Source organism: Myotis yumanensis, unplaced genomic scaffold (genome assembly GCF_028538775.1).
Source record: "Myotis yumanensis isolate MYYU_CA2020_CCGP unplaced genomic scaffold, mMyoYum1.0.hap1 SCAF_8, whole genome shotgun sequence".
Classification (NCBI taxonomy): Eukaryota; Metazoa; Chordata; class Mammalia; order Chiroptera; family Vespertilionidae; genus Myotis; species Myotis yumanensis.
The window spans coordinates 61,119,775-61,143,060 of record NW_027223759.1 but is presented as its reverse complement, the minus strand read 5'-3'; the positions used below and the strand labels follow the sequence as shown (position 1 = coordinate 61,143,060).

The window sequence follows — 23,286 nt, the reverse complement described above, 5'->3', positions numbered from 1 at the left end:
CATCTTTTTTTGAGGTCAGAGAGACCTTGGTTCAACACTCTCTGGCAGGAAGTCTATTAGTTTAGCACCTGCTGGTCAGACCCAGAGCAGTAATGGGAACAAAATGGCAAGGACGAGAGGCCTAAAAATAACCCCCTCCATTTTTATGACATCTCGTTAAATCAATCGAGTCCATTGCTAAGGACAGTTTTCAGTGACCGATGAACACAATTATATTAAGAAGGTCAAGGGATGTTTAAGTTGGAAGTTAAAAAGTATTCCTGGTTTTAGCATCATAGGAAAGGCAATTTACTTTATAATTGTGTTAGTTTTGATACCCTGTAGAGACATATGTGAAATGCACACTAGTGATAATTTTGAACATTGACAAATGTGGCCTTTGGCATTGAAGCCAGAGAGTTTAAATGCTATATTGGATGAGATTCATTCTGGGGTGTGTGTGTGTGTGTGTGTGTGTGTGTTTCAGTAATAAAAGCAACTTTATTTGTAGAATAAAATAAAAATTTCATCTAAATATAGACTGGTCCTGCCCTGGCCAGTGTTCCTAAGTGGTTAGAGCATTGGCCCACACACAAAAGGTTCATGGGTTCAATTCCCGGTCAAGGGCATGTACCTGGGTTGCAGGTTTGATTTCTGGCCCCAGTCAGGGCATGTGCAGAAGGCAACCAATCAATGTATCTCTCTCAAATCGATTTTTCTCTCTCTCTTTCCCCCTCACTCCCTCCCTTCCACTTGCTCTAAAACAAAATCAATGGGAAAAAATCCTCCAGTAAGAATTAACAAAAACAAACAAACAAACAAACAAAGAAATATAGACTGGTCCATAAAATAATCTTCCAAAGACAAATTTTGGCACTTCCATTTGAAATTTGATTCTAGGTAGCTCTTAAAGTTATTTTCATTTTTTTAAAGCACAGATTTTCAAAACTGCCTCCAAATTCATATATGTATTTATATCACCATTAATTAGTAATTATTAACCACTTTTATATTCAATGGCAGTATATTTATATGGATGTGAAACTAAAGGCAAGAGCTAGTGAAGAAAAACCATAGCATGATAAAAACAAAATTATATAAATTATATAAATAAACAGCAATTTTGTAAAATATGTTAGACACCCACCAATAATCTGGAAAGAATTTTTCAAGATGCCACTGTGGTCTTCGTTCTTTTTCAAAATTCAAATGCAAAGCTAGTTTTGTTCCCTTGGGTAAATTCAATGGAGTTGGTGGGAAATTGTGGCTCCAACTCTTACTTGGGAGCATCCTGAGTTAACTTATTTATTTGCTTACTGATTTTTTTTTTTTTTTTCGAGAGAAACATCGATTGGTTGCCTCCCATACACACCATGACCGGGGATTGAACCCGCAACCTGGGTATGTGCCTCGACCGGGAATTGATCTCGTGACTTTTTGTTGAATTGAACCCATGACCTTTTGTTTTACAATGGCCGTTCCAACCAACTGAGACACTTGGCCAGGGGTGAGTTTATTTTTATATGTGTGTGCATGCACATGTACATGTATTTAAAATCTCACATATGTGTTTAATTCATATCTCCCTATAGATAATCAGCTGCTTGAAGTAAAGAGTTTTTCTTCTATTTCTTTGCAGACACTAAGAAATAGAATTCAGTTTCCAGAGGTTTTTCTCCATCTTCTCTGTCCCTTCAAGGTTGGAAAGTGGGGGAGAAGGTAATTTTAGTTAGAAGACAAATTAAAATCTGCCTTTACCCTACACTTTGTGTTTTGTTTTGTTTTTGAGAGTTTAAAGAAAAGCAAAAGTGGGAAACAGCGATACTTCTTTTCAATTTTAAATCCCACATAATTATAGTGAAACTGAATGTAAAATATTCCTTTCTCGTGCTTTAATGACTCTTGTGAAGTTACAATAGGCATTGTATTTTTCAAATGATCAATTCACCTACATGGCTTTGATTGTTGCTAGGTAAAATGCTTTGCTGTGGGAGTCAGTTTTTGTGTCTTACCTCCACCACCTCCTCATATTCTTCGTCATCTGCCATTTTCTCAGAGTAGTAGTGGCACCTACACACTGCTCATGTTCCAGACAAATGAAGATACGTTAGAATCTATCCCCAGGACTGAAATCAGTTTACAACATTATAAAAGCAGGATTTAAAATCTTATCCGTTCTACACGTACGTATATGTTTGCAGGCTAAGTGAGAACAGATATTTAAGTGCAGGTTTGAAAAACTGAAGCTGCTTGTGGCTACATGATCAACTTAGTCCAAGTTGTAAAACAAAGTGGGGGTGGGGGCGGGTAAGGGAGTGAGAGGTTTTAAATCAAAGGAACAAAGTCCTTCAACTTCCAAATACTTGGAGAGAAACATTTTCAAACAAAAGGAAGGTCGGCTCAGCTTTTGGAAGAAATTGTCATTTCCCCCTGTAACACCAAGATTCTAAGAGGACTGCCTTAGGTCGCTATATGCTCTGATACACGGTACACAGTATATCTTATGCTTCAAATGGGAACATAGCAAAATAAACCTGCCAACAGATTTTAAAAGAAAAATAGAAACCTCAAGGCAATGGGTTTATTTTCCTCCCGAACACCATTGGCTTGTGTGGACTTTTCTCTGTCGTTTCTGTAGCTCTCGTTCCAACCTGGAAAAGAACACGTTGTTGACGCACTGACTGAAGGACGCATAAGACTGAGGGTCTTCGGCCTAAACTTCTAATTCGGGCACCAACGAAAGAGTCTCCCAAGGCCTTTGTAGTCAGACGCCAGGGAGTGGAACTCTCTTGATAAAAGTGGATGATGACTTGGAGCAGCTGTCCCTGGGCCCAGACATATTTGCCATGTAAGCCTATACCCTGCTGTGGCTGGTTTTGTTAAGCTAGCAAAACTGCCACTCCTCAGGCAAATGAAGCCCAGTAGAAAAGGATAAATATAGGATCCTTTTTCGTACTAATATAGTTAGAAAAAAAATCAAAGGCAAAAATGAAAAGATCTTGTTAGACCAGAGAGCCAGCTCAGTTAAGCAATAAATTGGTTAGTATCAGACTTGATTCTAACCACACACTGCATGTCAGATATTAGTCGGGCCTGGGGACGGCGACGGCGTTACAGACTTTCCTAGTCACCGTTTCCATCGCCAGTTTCCCCAGTTATGAGCCACAACTTCCGAAAATACTTCAAGGGAAGTTATGGCACGTCTCCTGCAAGAACATTACAGAAAAAGCCATAAACGGGCCTTACCTTCAATCTATCAAATAAATTTCCTCAGCAGCAATGCCTCTCCCAACTCTCCCCTCCTGAGAACCCCAAGCAAGAGCCAGCGTGGTGCCTGGGCTCCCAGTTATCATGTGGCAAGGGCAACCAATCAGATCTTGAGTTGCTCAAATTTCAGAAGCTAAATATACTGAGTGATCTTCTGAAAACCACCTGTTCATCAATTTCACTAAAGGATAAAGGGTAACAAATTGCTTGCTTGGAACTATTCAAATGTAGCGAAATTTTGCCTAACTTCCAGCACGTGGGGTTCAAATTTATGTGAAATCTCTCATTTACTGAAGCCCTGTTTAATGCCATATTCGTGCAAAAGAATTTGGAAGAAAATAAGCATGATTTTGAGGGGCTTTGACCCTTCTGTCACTGCTTTCTTCACATCATTTGTCCAGTCTTCACAGAGGTAAACATGCTCACTCCCGTACAGCTCACCAGGCGTGCTGCAGATACTGATGTGAAAGAAATAGAGGAATAAGACCCAGAAAGTACCAAGTTGGCAAAAATAATTTTTTTTTAAATTAAATCTTTATTGTTCAGATTACATTTGTTCCTCCCCCCCCCCCCCCGTAACTCCCCTCCTTCCAGTTCCCGCCCCACCCTCCGCCCTCACTCCCCACCCACTGTCCTCATCCATAGGTGCACGATTTTTGTCCAGTCTCTTCCCGCATCTCCCATTCCCCTTTCCCCCCCAAGAATAGTCAGTCCATTCCCTTTCTATGTCCCTGATTCATTATAATCACCAGTTCATTCTGTACATCAGATTATTTATTCACTTGATTCTTAGATTCACTTGTTGATAGATGCATGTTTGTTGTTCACAATTTGTATCTTTACCTTTTTCTTCTTCCTCTTCTTAAAGGATACCTTTCAGTATTTCGTATAATACTGGTTTAGTGGTGATGAACTCCTTTAGCTTTTCCTTATCTGTGAAGCTCTTTATCTGACCTTCAATTCTGAATGATAGCTTTGCTGGATAAAGTAATCTCGGTTGTAGGTCTTGGTATTCATCACTTTGAATATTTCTTGCCATTCCCTTCTGGCCTGCAAAGTTTCTGTTGAGAAATCAGCTGACAGTCGTATGGGTATTCCCTTGTAGGTAATTGAGTCTCTTTCTCTTGCTGCTTTTAAGATTCTCTCTTTGTCTTTTGCTCTTGGCATTTTAATTATGATGTGTCTTGGTGTGGTCCTCTTTGGATTCCTTTTGTTTGGGGTTCTCTGCACTTCTTGGACCTGTAAGTCCATTTCTTTCACCAGGTGGGGGAAGTTTTCTGCCATTATTTCTTCAAATAGGTTTTCAATATCTTGCTGTCTCTCATCTTCTGGCACTCCTATAATTCTGATGTTAGTGCGCTTGAAGCTGTCCCAGAGGCTCCTTACACTATCTTCACACTTTCGGATTCTTTTTTCATTTTGCTTTTCCAGTTGGGTGTTTTTTGCTTCTTCGCATTTCAATTCTTTGGCTTGATTCTTGTGCTCCTCTGGTCTGCTATTGGGTATAATACTCTTTATTTCAGTCAGTGTATGCTTAATTTCTAGTTGTTTCTTTATCATAGCATCGAGGGTCTCATTAGTTTTCGTGAGGCTCTGCTCAAGTTTATTGCAAGCCCTCAAAATTGCGTTTTTTAGCTCCATATCCTCCATTTCTGTCATGTTTTTTTGTCTCCGCATCTTTTATGCTTTCTTAGTGCACCCCCTTGTGGTCTTTGTGCGCAGTCTTGTTCTAGTTAAGCCTTAATTGTTGTAGTTAATACTAGAGGGATTTGACCACCAGGCCGACTGGCTGTGAGAATCAGCTGTGTAGAAAACTTCTGTCCTCTGGGGAGGTGCTAATCTAGCCTTTGCCTGAGGCGATCCGGCAAATGGCTCTGTGCAGGGCTTGGGCTGGGTGGGCTCAACAGGGCGGGCGGAGAGAGCAGTTATGGCTGCTCTCAGTCCATCCCCAGGGGCTCTGCCTCTCTGTCCCAGCAACCGCTGCAAACCTCGGAGGGACTGTAGCCAGACAGTCCCACTTCTCCAGTTTGAGTCTGGGTCCCTAGAGACTCACCCGGATCTGGAGCTCAGAGTCTGAGACTCCCTCCTGATTGAAAACTACAACCGCGCCCTCAGCCACCAGCCCGCTTTGCGCGCGCACCTCGGTACCTTTAAATTTTCCACACTGCGCCTCCTCTGAGCCTCGTAATGCTGTTGTCTTTGCTTCTAGTTGAAGAGTCTCTCCTCAGCCAGCCTTCCTGTGGTTCTGGTTGATGTCTGTTCCGTCTTTTAGTTGTATTTTTGAAGTGGTTGTTTGCGGCAGCAGTCTCCAGTGTTTACCTATGCCGCCATCTTCGAGTCTTCCTAATTTTTTTAAATGTAACAAAATGAGGTGATAAGTGAAATTATTTGATGGTGACATTAGATAAGCTATCCATAGGGTATAATTAAAGAGATCAGGCCCCATCATTTTTCTATTACTAAACCAGGAGGGTATGCCAAGATCACATTCATTATCTCCTCTCTCCCTTGGTAAGGCTGGCTGCTAGAAATATAGAGCCTCTCTCATATGTGACAGTTACTGATTTTACATTTACTCAGATGGCTCCTAGAAGCAAAGTGTGAATGCAGACACAAAAGGGTGCAATTTCTGAACAGCAAGAGCAGATAAAATAAAATCAGTAAATTACTGGGAGAAGATAATGCTCTATTAGGCAAGTTGGAATGTAGGCCATTGACTTTGAAAAAATTATCTGAAATTTTTCAACTTAAAGACAATTTTCACTGATTTAATCCCTCTCCACTCTTCTGTACTAAGGCAAAACTCCTGTGGGTTACCCATATCTTCATATAGATAGAGACTAAACATATGGTAACAGTTACTTTTGAGTTAAATGTTAGGAGGTAAACTCATATTTTAAACAAATGTGCTTCTTTCCCTTCTGTGATTCATATGGTCATAAATAAAATTGAACATCATTTTCATGTTTACTAATTATACCTGTTCATTTGGTATATTCTCACAGGTCTTATGACTGAAGGATATGTATCAATATGAGATCTTTCACTTGGTAGTCGCGTACTAGAAGAATTGTGACTTACTATTCATTATGTGTTTTAAAAGATGGTGTTAAATTAAAAAATAATACAGGCCCCATTTTTTATTTTATTTATCTTATTTTTATTTTTTAAAAATATATTTTATTGATTTTTACAGAGAGGAAGGAAGAGGGATAGAGAGTTGGGAACATCGATGAGAGAGAAACATCGATCAGCTGCCTCCTGCACACTCCCCACCGGGGATGTGCCTGCAACCAAGGTACATGCCCTTGACCGGAATCGAACCTGGGACCTTTCAGTCCGCAGGTCAATGCTCTATCCACTGAGCCAAACCATTTAGGGCAGGCCCCATTTTTTAAATAACATATGGTACAATAATATATAAAGTAAAGATAAACATACACATTCGAATGCTAATCTGGAATTGTGCCCTCTAGGGAGGAAAGAGCAGCTCTATCCATTTTTCCAGCCTATCTATATTCTCTTCTGTGGAAGAGTAAACGGATGCCCTGATTTACCAGTAGGTTCTGATCACATGCCTTAGCAAGTGCTCAGTAAATGGTGGCTGTTATAATTGATGTTATTACCATAATTCACACTTTAATAGAGTCTTTGCACTTTAATCTGTATTAGACTGAAATACCAAAATATCACAAGGTTTCGGAAATCAGACATTTGCTAGTCTAAGAATTTATGAATCAATAGGAGTTTGACTAGAAGCCTGTATAACTGACGACAAAGCAAAGCAAAGTGCCAATAGCAAAGCCTCAAGGGATGCTTTCCTAGAGATCAGAGTGCAGAAGTGTCATGTCAGGAGACCAGAAACGATTCCATGGGGGAGATAGCATTGCAACAGGGTCTTTGTCAGTTGCAGTTTATTTGATTTTATTAATTATTTTAATAAAATTATATCTGCACATCATTCAAGAACTAAATCGTTTGGCAAGGCTTATTATCTTTTGTTATTTATCTCTACACATTTAACAACCGGTCTATATTGCTCTATGCTGATTTTTTCAATCATAAACATTATCTGTTAAGTTCCCACCTTGGAAGATGAAGTTTTGCTTCTCTTTCATATAAACCCCCGTTCTCATGAGACACAAACCTCATCTCCCATCCCTTTATCCTGGTAATACTTATGTAATTCAGAATGTTTACATTAATATGCTTAGCAAAATGCTATTAACAGCTGAAACTCATATATTGTGATTATCTTTTGTTTCCTGCACAAGGGTTTGTTTTTCTGGGAGCTGGGATTTTTCTCTTTCTCTCTCTCTCTTTTTTTTTTTCCCCCTCCCTTGGCTTAATTTTTCTAGACAAGCAGGATCCAGTAGAGCCTTCTACATGATGGAAATGCTCTATATAAGCACCATGCAATGTGGTAGCCACAGGCCACATGCGGCTATTGAGCATTCAAAATGTGACTAGGGTGACCACAGCACTGAGGTTTTATATTTTTTGCTTAATCTAAACATAAATAGCCACATGTGGTTGGTGGCCATAGTGCTGAGCAGCACAATTCTAGACATTTATGACTAACTACCTCAAGCTTTCTGTCTGAATCTGCTCTAGGTATTTCCAAAGACATTAAGTAGCATCTATAGTTGTATCCATTTCATCTTAAATCTCTCAGGCGGCCTTTTGTTCCCTCTGGACTAGTTTCCTCTGGAGCTGGGGCTGGGCTCTCGATTCCCCTTCACTGTCATCCTGGGGGCTGTGCAGATTTAACATGAAAGTCCCAATTCCTTTATCGAACCAATATTTGAGTAAGTATGACATACCAGGCAGCCTTCTAGCTGCTTCCTTCACACCGTAGACACCACCAGTCGTCTAAGCGATATGTATGCTCCACTTCTTGCTTATTAACAGAACCACAATTTAGCTTGGAACAGAAATATGCTCATTTAAAAAACGCACTCCTAAAAAAAGAAACCCAATAAATGTTCTCTTAATAAATAAGTAAAACATTCCACCCCAATTCCCTAAGGGTGACACAGTTTGTCAATAAGATTTAAGTGTAACTCTAGGGAACAAGGCTTCTGGGGAAAGTATAGTATTACTGATGAGCAGGTCAGATTCACTGGCATGTACTGTTTTCCTCTTGCCATTCTTCCTTTCGCCATTGCTGGAACACAGATGTGATGTCTGGGGCAGAGCAGTCATCTTGAGACTCTGAGGGTGTATGTCACACACTAAGAATGGTAAAGCTAGAAGAAGCCTTACCTGTAATGGTTTCTTTAATTTTTATGTTTAGTGATTATTTCACCATCTACTAAGTTTAATATGTAATTGCACAAATAATTATACTGGGATTATTTTCAATGTCCCTCATATTATATATTAATTTTTTCTATTTTGCACTTTACGAGTGACTAATAAAGTTGGTTTTTTTTAATATGTATTAACTATTTGCATCTTTTATTCTATGTGTTGACTTCCCATATTTCCTTCCTACATTGATTTATAGGCATTCTTAATGTATTATGGATATTAGCCATTTGTGTCTTGTATGTGTTGTGAATATTTTCTCCAAGTTGTTGTGGTGTCCGTGGCCATAGGAATGTTTTAATATTCATTTGCAGCCAAATCTGCAATCCCTTCCTTCCAGCTTCAGCACTATTTGTTAAACAAACTGATTTTGAAATGTCACTTTTGGCATATATTGAATTAATATGCATGTCTGTTCCTCTGTTATCAATCTTATCCAGATGTGGGTGCGTTCTTTCTGGGCTTCCAATCCTATCCACCTGTTTGTCTATTTCTGCACCAGAACCACTGGTGCTATAGTCATTCCTTATGATTTTTTGGTTTTCTTTATAATTCCTTATGATCTGCCTTGATGTCTGGAAGATCAGGTACTCCCACTGTATGCTTTAGGAGAATTCTGACTCTTCTTGTCTTAGATATTCTATATAAATTTTAGAAGCCGTTTACCAATTTCCCTAAGATAGATAGTCTCTTTTGTTCAATTAATCTATTTGATGTTCTAGTCAGTATCACACTGTTTTAGTGACTGTAGATCTTGAGTGTATTTTTATATCTATAGAGCAAGCTAACCCCATTCTTCTAAACTTTAAAAGTCATTCAGCTATTCTTATACTTTTCTTCTTTTATTTTATTTATTTTTTTAATTCTTTGTTGTTTAAAGCATTACATAAGTCTCCTTTTTCACCCATTGACCTCTCCCCAGTCTTCTTTTAAAAGTATTGACAATTAACTTATCAATTTCCATGAAAATTATTCTTGGATTTTTATAATTTATTTTAATTTGTAAATTTATTTAGCCAGAATTGACACTTTTATAATATAAGCTTCTTACATCCACCAGTAAAGTTTTGTTGTTTTCTTTACATAGATCTTGCACATTAAGTAGTATAAGTGTATTTCTGAGTATACTAAAGCATTTATTTTCCTTGTAGATAAAAATGTGTGGAGACTTTCTAATATACATTCTTTATCAATGTCTTTTTATTGCTACTATTGATTTCTCATTTACTTACAATTAACTTTTTCATAAAATTCATTAAGAGTTGGAGAAAGGTGACCATAAATGTGTGCTCAGTCAGTCATCTTGAACCCAAAGCATGGACATAGCATTTTAAGAGCTGGAAATGACAGGGGGAAGAGTATTCGAATTAGTAGATAGTATCAGCAATTCCTTAAAAATGGGAGAGTGTGTGGCATGTGTGGGGAATGAAGATTGATCTGGTTTAGATCAAGTTAGGACTATGGAGGTAAGTGATGGAAAACCAAAAGGTAGAAGCTATGCTATGAAGGATCCTGAGTGCCCAGCTAAGCAGTAGGAAATGGTAGGGTCTCGCATTGTCATATTGTTATTCTCTTTTACAGAATGCAGAGCTTTGAGTCAATCAGACATTAGCAAAGTCAGAATACATCAGCAACACTCATTATATGGTATACAATTAAACATATTCAATTGTGAATCGTGCAGATTCAGTAACACAGTGGGGCATATAGGTATGAATTCCTCAAATTATCAACCTCCCAGGTGTTAATTGCTTTCCAAAATCCATGTTGAACACAATAAGTTTCACCACTGTTGCCCACTCATCCTATATCCTTCTCTATGTTCCCTAGAATCAGACCCCATGAAAAATACATAAACATAGAAGAGGGAGATTTTTAAATGTTAGATTGCCCTCCAACCCACGTCTAGCTTCTTTTTCTCTGCCCCCGTTTCTTTGTAGGACTTGGGCACAGGCTATCTTCCACATGAGCTCTTCGTTAAGTTGCATGGTTTGGAGAGCCCTGACGTTGAAGCAGTGTGTCTCCTGATGTCTTCATGGAAATGAGAACAGCCAAGGTTTCCTGTGTTTTGCTTCTATTCTCCCCCCTCTCCACAGCCTGCCCCCAAATTGTTCTTTCAACCCACTATCCTCAGGTATTCAATTGCCATTGAGTAAGTTATCAGAATTTACAATTTATTGCCCATCTTTGAACAGTCTTCGTAAATGAACGGGTCTCAAATAATGCAAACCTTAAATTGCTGACTTCTAATGCATTTTCAATATGAGATAATATAAAATAGCCAGGCCTATTTTCTTGTGTGGCTTGTGAATCAGCTTCATAGGCAGTACCTCTAACTCTCACTCTCACACACAAGTTACATGTGTGTATGCACACTTATGTGCGTGCATGTATAGGTGTGTGTGTTTTTCCCAGAAAAAAATGTCTTCCCAAACACTAGTTTGAATAAAAAGTCCTTACACTGCTGTTAAAAATAAGGTCCAGTGTTTGAAAATTATTTATTGCATGTATTCATTTATGCATACTAGTATGTAAACATGAACATAGAGGCAGCCAAAGAATTGACAACATAAAAGGTGCCTCTGGCTCAGACAGCAATTTTTTAAAATTGCATATACACTTTTGTTATTTTATATTAGTTTTTATATAAACTGGTCTTAGGGGAAGAAGCTGTCATGCCACTTTCTAATTAGCAAGAGAAGGCTCTGTGGCGGAGGTAGCATTCTATGAGGTCCTGTATATGCCAAACTAACCCCCCCAGCCATCCTTGGACAATGATTTATTGAATAGTTCTTTTTAAAAAATTGATTAAGTAATTCCTAATGCTCTGCATAAGGCAATGAGAGCTCGACGGTGCCTAACTCACTTGATAGTTTGAGTCATTGTCACTGGGACCAGAACAGGTTGTTTTCCAAGAAAGTGAAGAGGAGGGAGTTTGTCAGCAGTAAGTTTTCATAATCAGCCGCACAGCAGTGGAAGTTGGAATGTGTGAAAATATAGCAAATACGGGCGGGTAAACAGTGGATGACAATGGCCCGTTGAACCCCAACTATAGTTTAGTTCCAGGAAGATCCTTGGAGGTCCAGTCTGATCCTGAAATCCAGCTCATCATGGATAGACAGTCACACTGATCCAGTCGACATAAGCGGTATGAAGGTCTATCATCTCCAGTGACCTAGATACATATACTTTAGTGGGGGTGGGGGAGGGGAGGCAAGATGGCACTAGATCCAAACAGGTACACTCAGATCCAAACCAAAGCCTAACTTGGTGCACTCCTGGAATTATCATTTCAGTAGACAGCTGGCTAGAGTGGGCATGATCTGGTATTTGGTTAAACTTGAGAATATTTTCCCCCCAAACGGAAGCCTTGTCCCATAAAACCTCTCAGCGGCTTCCTTTCCTCATAAGTAAACAAAGGCATTGGGACTGGCCTTCCTCAATATGAGTCTTGAGACTCACTAGCCTCACAATGTGGCCCAGGAGAAGAGAGTCCTGTTGTCAACAGTGTGGAAAACGCTGAGCATTATGACCCTCTGTGAGATGTGCTGGCTCTTTCTATTGCAATGGCCCAAAGAAATAGCCTCAAAGTAAAAGAAACCTACCAGCTTCTTTTGTTTCCCCTTACATGTCTGAAAATTATACAACCACAGAGCAATATCTTTAAGTACCATCAGTTAATGTTGTCCCATTGAAACTCTACATTAACACTTGTCCAGAGTAGCAACTCACGGTCTAAAGCCAAGTTGTTGGGACTGACACAGAAAAACTGGCACCCATGGCCTGGAAGAGTGTCAGTTTACCATCCTCCCCTTCTCTGGCTTGTATGCCATTTAATTTATAACTAAATGTGTTACTCTCGGAAATGCTCCCCTGCTTTGGGACTCATTTTCCTCATCTGTAAAATGAGTGAGCTGTGTGACCCTTTCAGCTCTGTCATGATGTGAAATATCTTCCCATGTGTGAGGTTCACTTTACAACTTGACCTCTCCATTTCCCCTTGGGCTTCTGAGTGACAGACACCACAGCTAATCCTCCATAAATAGATGTTTCATATCTTGGGTCTCAGGATGAATTTATAGCTGAAGATTGACATGTAGTCACTTTCAAACAAGACCAATTTGAGCTACAAGGAAATAATATTTTACACTATTTTAAACCATTACATTATAAAGCAATGGTATATTTTTATTTAACAAATAGGAATGATAATTCCAAATTTTATTTACAAAAATAAGTTACAAGCTAACCAATACTTACTGAGTAATTTCTCTGGACAGGACAACATCCAATAGACATTCCAATGCACCAGGAGCCATAGGTTAATAATGATTTTTTACGTAGAAAATTCCTACTTATTTCCTTTGCTTTTTATGAAAAGCAATAAAAGACCTTTTCAATGTGATTGGTACAATTCTGGATTGGTTATAGGTGTGCCTCATTCAACCACCACAAGAGCTTAATAAGTAACTGAAACATTTGGTTTCTCTGTCATTTTTATTAACTCTGAGTGGTGACAAAAAGAATATCATTCCAACTGATCTAAAAATGAATCTGAGGCTGCAGAGACTGGGAGAGACCCAAGATAAAAATGCAAATCTAATTTAAATGCCTAGGAAAATATAACCTTCAGGTAAGAATATTTAAAGAAATACCCAAGTCATGGTATTTTCATCGAGAAAAGATAACAGTGAGAAACTAGGAGATAAACTATTACTATATTTACCCCAAGTGATAATCCAAAACAAAATCCTAACCACCTTAGAAGTTTGGAACTTACTTCTGCTTCTTGGAATAAGCAAATAATAATTCTACAGATAAGGAATAGATAAAGAACAGTCCTACATGTTAGGAATGAGTAGAGGATATTAACTAAAATGCATTACTCCCAGAAACTAAGTACCTGGCATCCTTACAAAACAAAAAGAAATTCTTCACCTTATCCCAACTCAATTCACCTTAATGACTTTTTCTCCAAGATGCACAGAGTAAAAAGAAACCAAGATCACAGGCTGATTGTTGTTTTGCTGCCTAAAGGCCCAGACCAGGACCCTGTCAGGGACCATTACTGGCATTAACTCAAGGCTGCCTGAGATGGTACTTTATCACTGTAATCTCTCCTTTGGCCCTTAGAATAGACTGCACCACTGTGCTATGAAGTTCTTTTCCTCGGGACTAAGGGATGCTGCAGAACAGACTGCCAAGGAATTAACATGCCCCCCATCCCCCCGCCGCCCCTTGGTCACCAGATACCACACTCAGTGACAGGAGTTTTTGTATAAATACCCCAGCTCCCTCCCACTATGGTTGGGATCATTTTGAGGCCTGTAGTTTGCACTGTGGCTTAACAGCTCTGCTTTCCCTTCCTGTGTATAACACGCCTCTCTCTACCGGAGTTGCCTGCGCTTCTCAGATAAAGTGCTTTTACTAAATCCTTCTCCAGTGTCTGCATCTAGGAAAATCCACACTAAGACGTGCTCTGTTCGATGGCCATTTCACAACATGAGGAAAAGACATTCTCAAAAACAGGTAATACTGCCAAGGGCCTGATGATAACAGAAAGTCTCATCTCTACCACACTCAAGCTCTCAAGAGGCCATTCCTTTTTTTTTAAAAAAAAAAAAATGTTTTTATTGAGTTTTAGAGAGGAAGAGAGAGGGATAGAGAGAAATATCGATGAAAGAAACATCATTGATTGGCTGCCTCCTGCATGACCCCTTCTGAGGATCAAGCCTGCAAACCTCGTATGTGCCCTGACTGGGAATCCAACCACGATCTCTTGGTTCCTGGGTCTACCCTCAACCACTGAGCAACACCAGCCAGGCTCAAGAGGCCATTCTAGTAGGCAAGTCATGGTCTCTTTTTATTGCCTCCCCTATGCTGCCTAAAATCCTCAACATTCACTGTTTTGGGCTCTGGGTTTTCTTATGTCCCTAAACTCTTTAAGATGAATTCTTCCTCTGTAAACTAGAGATAAATACTTGCCTTATCTATTACAGAGGGCTGGTTGAGATTCAAATGGGAAAACATTTATAACAAGTTTTAAAAGATTTGAGGTGCAAAACAAAATAAGGTATTATTGTTAAATACTTGTGACAATTATTTGTAACAATTAAATGTAAGTAGGCAACATTTAGCAAGCACTAATTACTATATTTGCCAGGCCCTAATCTAAGTTTAACATGCATCATTTATTCAATCCTCTTAATACTCCAAAAATAAGATACTATGATAATTCCCCCCATTTTACATAAGAAGAAACTGAGGCATGCAGATGTGGAAAAATCTTGCTCAAGGTTACTAAAGTTAAAAGTGATGGTAATCTCACTCAAGAGCCTCAACTCAACCCTGTTAACGGTGAAATGGCAATAGATGTTAGACCTCGGTTCAGCAACCTCAGTTCTTGAGTTCAGCTAAGAAAGAATTCAGATTCAAGACTCAAAAACAAGCAAAAGTTTATAGTCACAAAGGGTCCTCTGTCTGGAGGGTTTTTATCTGGAGGTCTTCAGGGAGGATCTCAATAAAATATTCATCAGCTTTCCAAATGTGTCCTTTCAAGGTCATGGTCTCTACTCATTGATTGGTGCCTGGGCAGAGGGGTCATTAGTGTGTGCTGGCTTGGGAGGAAGAAGGGAAAGAAGTAGATACATTTCAACCAAAAATGGATTCTTTCCAAGGGGGGCAGTGCTATCTGTGGGGAGTCCAGGTCCCTTGGCCCAGCCTCATTTTCACAAAGAACCTCAAGAGTTGGCATTATGTCTAATGAGGTTACACAATCACTGGCCAAGATAAACCAACGGGTTTAAAACAAGTTGTTGTTCATCAGGGAGCTGAAAACTTGGATCTCACTTTTTAGAGCACACTATAAATTAATGGTTTTTAAAAATATATATAAATTAAGGTTTTTAAGTAAATTCTGAGATTTCTTGTCTCCTTTTTTTTTTTTTTAATCATCACCCAAGGCCTTTTTAAAAAATGTTTTTTATTGATTTTACAGAGGGAGAGAAAGAGAGAGAGAGAGATGACAGAAACATCAATAGGTTGCCTCCCATATCTGCCCAACTCGGGATTGAACCCACAACCTGGGTATGTGCCCTGACTAGGAATTGAACCCACCACCTTTCAGTGTATGGGACAATGCTCGAACCAACTGAGCCACACCAGCCAGGGCTATTTTATTTTTTTACAATTCAATATTATTTTGTATTATTTTCAGGTGTGCAGCATAATGGTTAGACAATCATATATTTTCTAAAGTGTTCCCCCAATATTTCCTGTACCCACCTGCCACCGTACATAGTTATTACAATATTATTGACTATATTCTCTATGCTGTACTTTATATCCTCATGACTGTTCTGTAACCAATCTGTACTTCTCAATCCCTTCACCTTTTTCACCCAGTCCCCCTTCCCTCCTCCCCCTGGCAACCATCAGTCTGTTCTCTGTGTCCATGAGTCTGTTTCTTTTGTTGTTGTTGTTGTTCATTTATATTGTTCTTTAGATTCCACATATAAGTGAAATCATATGGTACTTGTCTTTCTCTGACTGACTTATTGCACTTAGCTTACTACCCTCCAGGTCCATCCATGCTGTCACAAATGGTAAGATTTTAATAATCCAGGAGTCTCAAAAGAGGAAGTGGAATAGGCCAGGCACTGAGTCTCCTGAAGGTTTACATTAATTTTACACAGTGACTCTCAGGGTGTTATGGGTGGAATTGTGTCCTTCCCCCCACCCCCACCCCCCCCACCCCCCCCAAAAAAATATGCTGAAGTCCTAACCCCAAGAATCTGAGAATGTGACTGTTTGGAAACAGGGTCATTGGAGATGTAATGAATGAAGATGAGGTTGTACTGGATGGAATAAGATGAGCCCCCATCCACTATGACTGGTGTCCTTGAAAGAAGGGAGAGACACAGAGAATGCCATTGAAGAGACTGTGACACAGGAGATGGTGGCCATGTGAAGACAGAGGCAAAGATTCGAGTGCTGCATCTACAAGCCAAGGAATGCCAAGGACTGCCTGCCGGCTTCTCTAGAAGCTGGAGAAGGCAGGGCAGGCTTCTCCCTGCAGGTTTCACAGAGAGCATGGTCCTGTGACACCTTGATCTCATGCTTCCAGCTCCGAAACTGTGAGACAATAAATTTCTGTAGCTTTAAGCCACCCAGCTTGTACTACTTTGTCACAACAGCCCTTGGAAACTACACAAGGTTACTTTTCCATCTATTTTTGGCGGCTTTTGTTAGATGGTCCAGGCACCTGTTAGAACAGGATTCATTGTGCTGCATTATGTTTGTCTTTCCGACTAGGCAATGAGCAGGAGCTGTGTTTATTCATCTGTACCTCCACACACAGTAGTTGCTCAATAAATGCATGTTTGATATATGCATAACCTATGGACACAGACAATAGGGTGGTGAAGGCCTGGGGCAGGGAGCCGGGGTCAGGCTGGGGAGGATCAATAGGAGGGAAAAAGGGAACATATGTAATACTTTCAACAATAAAGATTTATTTTTTTAAAAATTAAAAATAAATAAATGGATGTTTGAATCAATGAAAGAATCTCGAAGAACCTCTGTGATTCACCTTGGCTGCTAGTCCACATCTAGCCTCCAGCCCTCAAGTATCAAACTACTTTCCTACTTAATAAGTATGCAATACAGATCTCATAACATACAAACCCACACCTGAACCCTGTATGTTCATGTTGACCAATGTTACCCCAATAAATTTAATTTTTAAAAAAGTATGCAAATGTACCAGGTCTGAGAAACCAGGGCAGCAGCAAAATGGACCTAAAGGACACATGGGACCTGAGACACAGAGCCTCAACATTGGATCTGCCCCTTACCTCTGAGCATGTTTGAGCTATTTACTTGGCCTTTTAGGGTTGTTTTTTGTGTGTTTTTTTAAGTAAGCTAGAGTCAATTGACTTGCTTTACTGATTTGCCTGTAGAAAACTCCTTAAAATTAAAAATCAGTATCACATCAATGTTAGGTGTACATTTGAGTGATATAAGCTGTAATTCAGTGTTTCGTCCTCTCAATACATTGCACACACATGTAAACACATATATGCACATGTACACGTGTGTTTGGATGGATATGTGTATAAATTTCTGATGTTGGTGTCAACACCATTTAGTTTGATACATTATGATCTTTACAATTAGGCTAATGAAATTATTACTATACATGCAGCCATATGGTTAGAAATAATCCTGTCATCATTAAACATATCAGTTATGAAAAGATTCTATGTATTATAAAAGGAAAAGAAATAGTAAAAAAATCAGCTCATTAAAGTTTGTGTTTTCAGAAGTATTGATGCTTTAAATTTCTTCAAAATGTGTAACTTTAAAGATATCTAATTTATACCTCACTATAAAAAGCTTCATCTTGTTATTCATCCTTAGATGCAAATTGAGTTATTTCTAACCAAGAACCATCATGACTTGGACATTGGAACCGGCCAGTCCATCTCAGTGGTTGGCCAGAGGCTCAGATGGGAAGAGAATGACTGTGCTCACCATCTGTTTCCCATATTGCCTGAGAAAACATCCAGAAAATCCACTTTCTCAGGGCAGCCAGCCTTCAACGCAGCCGCCAGAAAGATAAATGCTTCCTGCCACAGTCAAAGCAGCCACACTACAGGGAAGATACCTCGTTTCAAGGTCAGAATCCCGATGGTCTGGTACGGTGTGAACAATATGACGCCAGAAAATCAAGAGGCCCCTGACCCATGTAAGTGCACGGCTTTGGGCACAAGTGTTTCGGTATGAGATGTGGTTACTACAAGGCCTTTCTCTGAGCCCACACTCAGGCCTGTCTACCTGCCAAGCAGTGTGAATTTCAGTCATTTGCCAGAGGGTTAACCAGACTGCGGTTTCAAATTTGGAGGCATGTTTGTTTTGTTCATTAGATTCCACATGTAAGTGAGATCATCTGGTACTTGTCTTTCTCTGACTGGCTTATTTCACTTAGCATAATCCCCTCCAGGTCCATCCATGCTGTCGCAAAGGATAACCTTTCCTTCTTCTTTTATGGCTGAATATTCCATTACCAGAGGGAAGGGGTGGGGGTGGAGGTGGGAATGGGGGTCGGGGAGAGGACAGCAGGAGGCACTCCGTTCATCCCTGGGTAGGGGGTGGACAGGTAAAAGAGGGGGAAGGCGGGAGGGATAATAAATGGTGATGGAAGGAGACTAGACTTTGAAAGGTGAACACACAACACCAGAATTGTACACTTGAAACCTATATAATTTTATTAACCAATGTAACCCCAATAAATTCAATAAAAGTATTTTTAAAAATTAGAGGCATGTTACTTAAAATTAGCTATTGCTATAGGCTTGAGAAAAACACTTTTTTTCCCCTAACATTCAAAAATATTCTTGCCCAGACGTCTTCTGAGCACAGTCTTTGGAACCCTGGTGGTTGTAAGGAGTTCCCTTGGGGTTACCCCAAAAGCTTACGACAGAACTGCTCCTTTCCCTTCCTCCTTCCCACCCTGGAATTTTGCTCTTGAAAAGCAAGGCAGAACTTGAATTTGGTTTTAGTGCATTGTAGCAGGCACTCAGTAAATAGTTATTGAATGACCTAAAAGATTCAAAATCTATGTGCTTAGTGAATTTTGGATTAGCAGATGCTAAACGATGTCACTGCTTATGAATGCAAGCCAGACCAAAACAACCTTTGTAGTTAACGAAAGCTGCAGGAAGGACACACGGTGACAGCTCTCCTCTCGGCGTCGCCTTATGGGGATTTCAAGCAGCCTGGGCCGTTCCTCCTGGGGAAGAGAGGAGCCAGCAAAGAGAACGCAGAGATCTTGAGGTCCTTTGTGACCTCTAACTGCTTTATGTAAACAGAGAAACCAAACGAAAAAAATCAAACAACTCCCAACCCGATGTGGCCAGACCACAGAGGGCTGCGTGGGAGAAATGAGGGCCCCAAAACGATCTGAGTCAAAATGCGGATCTGAGATCCATCCTCAGCACTGACTGGAAGCCAGGCACGTCCTGGACAGCATCTCCCCCATGTGCTGGCAGGAGAGGACAGCAGGAGGCACGCCGGTCATCCCTGAGCACTTGGGAAAGCCTTTGAGGCTGACGTTCTGAGATTTTTTTTCTATTTGCTGGCCAAATGGGTTCCTGAACTTGCAACCATGCCTATTTTACCTTTTTCAAAACAAACAAAAAAAATAGCCATTTTATTAGAGATATTCTTAACATGCACAGATAAACACGTGTGCGCGCACACACACAACCAGGGCATAAAATCAATGCAAATGATATTCATAGTGAGCCAAGCTAGTGCAGGAGACATTGGGTGGACCAGCAAGTATGACTTCACCACAGATCAAAGCGTCCGTCCAGCAATGTTTCTCCAGTGCCAAGTATGTGCTGGGAACTGTGATGTGGATAGGGTGATGATAAACCAGACAGTCTCTGCCCTCTTGAGTTAACATTCTATTGAGGGAGACAGACAGTATGGGAAAGAGTAATAGTCTCACAGGAGAGGGAAGGGGGGTGGTGAACTGGTTGGGAGCTACGGACGCTCACACTCTGTAAAGTTGGAGCAAAGGAGAGAATGAGCACATGTGAACATCTGAGGGAGACCATTCCAGCAAAGGAAACAACACAAGCAAAGACCCTGAGGGAGGAATGTGCCTGACCTATTCAAGTAGAAGTCAAGCCAGGGAGACTGGAAGGCAGAGATGGAGGCAATTGGCTGAGGACCGCTCAGGAGTACATGTCACAGATTCTGTTGGCCTTTGTTCTGCTTTTGGAAAGTTTTGATTGGGATTGGGGAGTGGCATCCAGGTACAATGCGATCCATTGATAATCTTGGAAAGGGTGTTAGTTCTGACAGTTGGACCAGTGTCCTTGGCAGGCTTGGCCAGAGGGCCATGGTTACTTGCGGGAGTAAGTGTCCATCCAAGTCTCTTGGACATTATGGGGCTAAGTCCTGCTACTCAGCCTCTGGAGATGTCCCTCCTCAATAGTCTGGGAAGGGTGAGCTGGGGAGTGAGACAAAAGGCAAACCGCAAGTCAGCAGGTCCTTCAACTTGGTCCAAGTGTAGGGGGAAAAGGGTGAACCCACAGCTGATCTGAGGTCTGGGAAGTTGTTGAGCCATGTCTGTCATTGGTATTTGCCCTTTGCTTTAGAGTCATTAATCCAGTCCAAGCTGACTCTTTTATTCATTTATCAGTTTAGTTTGTTTTATTATTTCTTTTAGAAGAAGCCCAAGGCCAGGAAAGTTTTTCTTCTTTGCTTTCAAAAGATTTGATTGAAATAACAACTTTGTAAGATTAGACGGGAAAAAACTTCTGTACAACACATACTTACTCAGCTTAGCAAATACTTTAAAAGTAAGCTAAGGGACGAAGCATAGGCGTTGACATCCGTTATCTCTGTGTTCTAGCCCCAGGAGACAGAGGGAAGATGGGAGGAAACGGGGTTTCTCTCCTCATGCTAAACCGAATGCAGAGTTTGAAAATACAAGGTGAACTGCCATGTGTCTCCTTTCCAGCCTCCTTCCTTCAGTCATCGACTTCTCAAGTCCTCCAAAGAGCCCTACCATGCCCACTGGCTCCTCCCTCCTCCCCACCCCAACCTCCACCTCTTACCTCCCCCGCCACCTCAGACAGGGAGGGAGCGGAACCAGGGGTCTGAGAGCTGAAACAACATGAAAGCCCTCAGACTTGGAATGAAATCCAGTCTCCTCCATTGGCCCCCTCCCTGCCTCTCCAGGCTCTTCTCCTCCCTCCCTCCTCTCTTTCTCTCTCCTTCTTCTTCTTCTTTTGCTTCTAAAGAACTGTAAGGAAAATCTCAAGTAAATGGTATTCAGTAAGTGGTTTCTTGCCTCAGAATTCAAAGCTTGAACCAAAAAAGGAAGGAAGTTAAGACCTCCTGAGCAAGCATCATGTGCTGAAGCCTGCAAGGCAGGGGTTCATACAGTTGCCACATGAAGATCCTGGCCACCGGAGAAGGTGAGGGGCTTGCTAATCAGCTGCAATGCTGGCACCAGAGCCCTGCGGGGTGCTGAGCTCCCCCCTGCACTGCCTGCAGCAGACTCCAGGTCTCTCCTTGGGTGTCCTCGTCACTGAGGGATGCCTCTGGGACAACAGTGACCTGCAGTCTCTCAGATTCTTTTTTTTTTTTTTTTAAGATGGCTATGTATTTATTTATTTATTTATTTTATGCCTAAAATTTCAATTCTTTTTTTTTTAATTGCTAAAAGCATTACAAAGGGTATTACATATGTATCCTTTTTTCCCCCCCACCCTTGACAAGCCCCTGCCCTCCCTTACCCCCCAGTGTCTTATGTCCATTAGTTATGGTTATATGGATGCATACAAGTCCTTCGGTTGATCTCTTGCTCCCCTCCCTCCTGTCCCCCAACCCTCCCTGGCCTTACCACTGAAGTCCGACAATCGGTTTGAGGCAACTCTGCCACTGTATTTATTATTGTTCAAAAGTTTGTAATGGTCTTAATTATCCATGAAAGAATGAGATCATGTGGTATTTTTCCTTCATTGACTGGCTTGTTTCACTTAGCATAATGCTCTCCAGTTCCATCCATGCTGTTGCAAATGGTAAGAGTTCCTTCTTTTTAACAGCAGCATAGTATTCCATCGTGTAGATGTACCACAGTTTTCTAATCCATTCATCTACTGATGGGCACTTAGGCTGTTTCCAGATCTTAGCTATGGTGAATTGTGCTGCTATGAACATCTGGGTGCATATATCCTTTCTGATTGGTGTTTCTGGTTTCTTGGGATATATTCCTAGAAGTGGGATCACAGGGTCAAATGGGAGTTCCATTTCCAATTTTTTGAGGAACCTCCATACTGCCTTCCATAGTGGCTGCACCAGTCTGCATTCCCACCAGCAGTGCACAAGTGTTCCTTTTTCTCCACATCCTCTCCAGCACTTGTCGTTTGTTGATTTGTTGATGATGGCCATTCTGACAGGTGTGAGATGGTACCTCATTGTTGTTTTGATTTGCATCTCTCGGATGATTAGTGACTTTGAGCATGTTTTCATATGTCTCTTGGCTTTCTGAATGTCCTCTTTTGAAAGGTGTCTATTTAGATCCTTTGCCCATTTTTTGATTGGATTGTTTATCTTCTTTTTGTTAAGTTGTATGAGTTCCCTATAAATTTTGGAGATTAAGCCCTTATCAGATATGATGTTGGCAAATATGTTTTCCCACGAGGTGGGTTTTCTTGTTGTTTTGTTGATGGTTTCTTTTGCTGTGCAGAAGCTTTTTATTTTGATGTAGTCCCATTTGTTCATTTTCTCTTTAGTTTCAACTGCCCTAGGAGCTGTATCAGTGAAGAAATTGTTTTGGCATATGTCTGAGATTTTGTTGCCTTTGTATTCTTCTAGAATTTTTATGGTTTCCTGTCGTACATTTAAGTCCTTTATCCATTTTGAGTTTATTCTTGTGTATGGTGTAAGTTGGTGGTCTAGTTTCATTTTCTTGCATATGTCTGTCCAATTTTCCCAACACCATTTATTGAAGAGACTATCTTGGCTCCATTGTATGTTCATGCCTCCTTTGTCAAAAATTAATTGAGCATATTGGTTCGGGCTAATTTCTGGACTCTCTATTCTATTCCACTGATCTATATGTCTGTTCTTGTGCCAGTACCAGGCAGTTTTGAGAACAGTGGCTTTGTAATACAGCTTGATATCTGGCATTGAGATCCCACCTACTTT

The 23,286-nt window shown here is 40.5% G+C and overlaps 1 protein-coding gene across 11 annotated transcripts in view; it reads right to left on the bottom strand.

Annotated features, from left to right (window-relative positions):
* Nucleotides 1-3,311, bottom strand: part of NEB (nebulin) — a 193,655-nt gene extending 190,344 nt beyond the window's left edge. For 10 of the 11 annotated variants that reach the window (XM_070423018.1, XM_070423007.1, XM_070423013.1 and 7 more), the window contains exons 1-3: nt 3,226-3,311; nt 2,546-2,630; nt 1,992-2,056 (exon numbers count right to left, since the gene is read on the bottom strand). In XM_070423018.1, the coding sequence (XP_070279119.1) occupies nt 1,992-2,027 (36 nt within the window). In that variant the 5' untranslated portion in view covers nt 2,028-2,056; nt 2,546-2,630; nt 3,226-3,311. Of the gene's footprint in view, nt 1-1,991; nt 2,060-2,545; nt 2,631-3,225 lie in introns of all 11 variants that reach the window. The other variant, XM_070423008.1, reaches the window with a different exon arrangement.
* Between the last annotated feature and the right edge of the window lie 19,975 nt (nt 3,312-23,286).